We start from the raw sequence: 3,968 nt of genomic DNA, 5'->3' as shown, positions 1-3,968 counted from the left end.
GAAACTGTTTGCTCCTGCAGACCATTTTAGCTTTCCTTTCAATTTTGTCCTTATTTATATAGGAGGGATGGAGATCCTCTCCTGTGAAGAAAAAGTGAGAGAATTGGGTTTGTTTAATGTTCAGGGTGATCTAACTGGGATACCTGAAGGGGAGCCCACAAGAACAGTGGAGAGGACTTTTTACAAGAGCTTGTAGTGCCAGGACAAGGAGGAATGCCTTCAAACTGAAAGATAATAGGTTGAAATTAGGTATTAGGAAAAAGTTCTTCCTGATGAGGGTGGTGAGGCACTGTCACAGGTTGCCCAGAGAAGCTGGTTTTGCCCCATCCCTGGCAGTGTTAAAGGCCAGGTGGGATGGGGCTCTGAGCAACCTGGTCTGGTGGAAGGTGTCCCTGCCTATGGCAGTGGGTTTGAAATGAGATGAGCTTTACAGTCTCTTCCAACTGAAGCCGATCTACGGTTCTTTTTACTCTTGTATGCTCACCTTCAGGAGTTTATAATGGAATTTGCACTTCTGCATGTTGAAAGCACCCTAACTTCCTCCTTTGTCTGCAGCCATGAGAATTGGATGTCTCCAGATCTGGTTGCTCACCTCCCTAAGACTCCCTTTCCCTGTTGCATCCAAAATGCAGCTGTAAAAAGGTTACAGATTGCATGACTGTCAAAGGGGACATGAATTTGAATGTTTTTCTGGGTTTTTTATTTGCTTTATTTGGTTGCCAGTGCCCAGATTAGCTCGGTCTCCCAGGTTTTCTCTGTTGGTGTCTCATACCATGACCCCACTGATGACTCTGGGCTTAGTTTACCTTTTCCTGACATCCTTCTGGTTACTTGTGAGCTTCTTAAAACAACCATTGGTATCACTCGTGAGTTCCTCAATGCATACCAAATACTTGATGAAAAGACCATCCCTCTTCAAAATATTTATTGGTGATGAATGTTCATACCAATGCAGCTGGTGGACAGGGATTTTGCATTTTGAACAAAAATTTAAAAACTGCATGGTAATTTATTTGTAGCCTTAACTGTAGAAGTTCTACAGGAGAGTTGAACAGTGATAGAGTCTGTGTTAGGATGTGTCTTTTCCAAATATATATTCAAGAAATGCTTAGGGTGCAGAATTCTATTTGAGGCAAGTGTGATTCCTCACTGCTTTGCTCTTCAGAAACTTGTGAAGATAACCTTTAAAACAAGCTCTACAATAATTCAATTACAGGTCTTACTACATATATTTTAAATACAGATGATTGGATTAGCTCACTGCATTTTTTTTTAAACTAGGGAAAAAGGGATTAAATGAAACTGATTAAATGATGTGTAGGATGATAATTAGATTTGCCAGCCTCAGCTCTTGGCTCTGTCATTTCTCAGGTTCAGTTGCTGGTTTTTCTACCAGTTAACCTGCACCAAGAGTTTTATATTCCTTTTCCCAGTCTGTGGCATAATCCCTGGGTACATTTCTTGTCTGCCTCGAGATCTGTGTGCATCAGGAGCTCTCTGCAACAAAAGCTAATCTATTTTTTTTGAGATATGTGCACATGAACACAGAGTATAACACTTGCCCCGAACTTTCCTCATGGTGTTTTCCCTTATGTTCTGTTCCTAAGTTCTGGATAACATGAGCTCATTCACCTCACCAAGTGGTAAGTTCATGCTCCTTGGTGGAGCGTAGCTGTGAGTAGACAAAGACTTTCATCTGTTAACCGTAGTTTTAGCACTTTGGATGTCGTGTGTAACACTAGCTTTAATGTTCAGTAGTTTTTATGCCAGCAATAAACAGATCTGCAAAGAAGACTTGAAAGACCATACTGCTGCTGTAGAAATGGAGGGTATGTGCTCTAAGGAGGCTCTGGATTAGAAAGAGTGCAGACCTGGCTGTATGAAATGGCCCCCTTCCTCCTTCCAGCCTGATGCTTCCACACTGCTCTCTAGTAGGCAGTGTGCAAGAGAGTTGGGAGGCTCACGTGGGAGATGGCTTCTCTGAGCTGGAGAGCGGTGCCTGGCTGACTGAGTTGTTTTCCTTTTTCCCCATTGTGCCTCTCCCAGCTGGAGCTTAACCCCATATGCACCATGCAGCCTGTGCAGGACAATGCATAAATCCTAATTTACACCTGAAATATTAAGGGCTTCAGATCCAGAACTCGTGCCAGCCTGTGGATGCTGCAGCAATGTGTCCTTTGGGCACCTTCTGAAGAGTTAGATTGCTAATGTGTAAAATGTTGAGTCATAAAAATGAAACGCCTATTCTCTGTATAAAATATGTTCAGCGACTGGTAGCAGTAGTCATGACAGCGGTGTGTTTGACTGCTGGATCTTATTCCTTTGACTGTCCTAAGGAGACTCGGTGTCTGAGACAGAGCAGAAGCTGCAGTATCTACCCCACATGTTTTCTCTCTCTTCTAAAGCAGTGACTGCTCAAGGCACCATGCACAACAGACCCAGCACTTCCCTGTTTGCTGGGTCTTTGAGAAGTGTCCCTTGTTCCCCATCAGCCCAAGAGTAAAATAGGTCAGATACACATGTCCCAGACTTGGCTGGAAGGCTCATGTTACCCTGGAGTCCGTGTAGGGTAGAGGATGATTTTCCAAGCCATACAGTTGGCTCCACCCCAGGACACTGCCTGATGCTCAAGCAGCTGGATAGCCTCTCTGTTAGCACACTAACTGTAGTTAGTAGTTTTCTTACTGTCCTTTCTGAAACCTCTGTCACCCGGAAAGCACAAACGCCCCAAGTAAAGAGGCTTCTGCTCTTCCTTTGCTAGGAACACCTTAAAAGACAGTAATAGAAAACCAACGTCATCCTTGACAGCAACGTTTCATCTTAGTTTGGACACATCAGTATTAGGAGAGCTGCAAATTGGAAACACCTCTGATAGGAAGAGAGACTGAGTAGACTTGGCAGGCAGGATTGAAATAAATCATTCTGCCACTTTCTCACTTCTAATAAGAAGGGGATCAGAGGCACACACAGATGCCAGCTATCTAAAGTGTTGACGCTTCAACAGCCTTGGTACCTATTAGAGTTTCTTTACAGAAACTTGGCATTATTTGCTAGAAATTAACCCATGAAAAGTAGCTTTACAATCAAGAAAAAAATCTGTGATTAAAGAGTGTCTGCCTGAAAAGTAGAACTGGACATAACACTAGAAAGTGTGCTTCTAGGGAGCAGTTCCCTATTAATGCATTAATAATATGGCCTTGGTGACTCTAAAAGCTTTTCTCCGTAGGAGGCTGTTTGCAGCTGAAATCTGCTAAGGAAGTGTGGGGAGACTTAGAGAACTCTGTGGTCTTTTCAGGATAAAACACAGCAGTTGCTGTACAAATCTGTGTGCTGTTCTGCAGCTGCTGCTGCTGCTAAGCTCTTTAAAAGCCAGCAGGTTATAAAGCAGAACAGAAATGTTCTAAGACTGATGGCTGCCAGGATCTTCACTTTACTTTTTCTAAAATGGGTTTTCAATGTATGCCTCTGACTGATGTGTTTCCATGTCACCTTCAGGTGGTCTTAAACATTTCCACTTACAAAGGAAGCAACTGATCAAAACTGTGCGGGGTCCATTAAACGGGGAAAGGCAGATGGTGCAAACTGGGGATGAGGGGGGTTTGGGTTTTTGTTGGCTTTCTTGGTTTTCCAGAATGTTTGAGCTGTTCATTCTTGTCTTTTCTCTATCACAAGCCCCTCCTTTCTTTCGAATACGTAAAGTTCTCTTTTATGGTGGTAAGACCTCTCCTTCTTTCTTTTAGTTTCATGTGATTTTTCCCTTAGTGTCAAGTGTCTCCTTTAGTGCCTAGATGGCCAGGTAGTCGTAGTAGCTGTACTTGGGTTTATGCTTCTGTGGCTGCTTTGCATCTTCTTCTGCAACTTAGAAGTATTTCAGATGTCATAGAGAACAGGAAAAGGCTCGAATTGCTTGCTTTTAGTGCATTGTTTAATTTTGAGGAACTAAATCTGATTTAAGTCCTTTTTACATC

General features: G+C 42.9%; 1 protein-coding gene across 16 annotated transcripts in view; it reads left to right on the top strand.

The window, feature by feature from the left end:
- Positions 1 to 3,968, top strand: part of UNC13B (unc-13 homolog B) — a 181,206-nt gene that overhangs the window by 133,705 nt on the left and 43,533 nt on the right. For 10 of the 16 annotated variants that reach the window (XM_017746603.1, XM_017746600.1, XM_017746599.1 and 7 more), the window contains 2 exons: positions 1,608 to 1,643; positions 3,673 to 3,714. The exons of the other annotated variants lie outside the window; for them this stretch is intronic. In XM_017746603.1, the coding sequence (XP_017602092.1) occupies positions 1,608 to 1,643; positions 3,673 to 3,714 (78 nt within the window). The remainder of the gene's footprint in view (positions 1 to 1,607; positions 1,644 to 3,672; positions 3,715 to 3,968) is intronic. 16 annotated transcript variants of the gene reach the window in all.

This window comes from Corvus brachyrhynchos, unplaced genomic scaffold, assembly GCF_000691975.1.
Source record: "Corvus brachyrhynchos isolate BGI_N302 unplaced genomic scaffold, ASM69197v1 scaffold139, whole genome shotgun sequence".
NCBI classification, from domain to species: domain Eukaryota; kingdom Metazoa; phylum Chordata; class Aves; order Passeriformes; family Corvidae; genus Corvus; species Corvus brachyrhynchos.
Note: the sequence above shows the minus strand (reverse complement) of the source record. Positions and strands in the feature narration are given on the sequence as shown.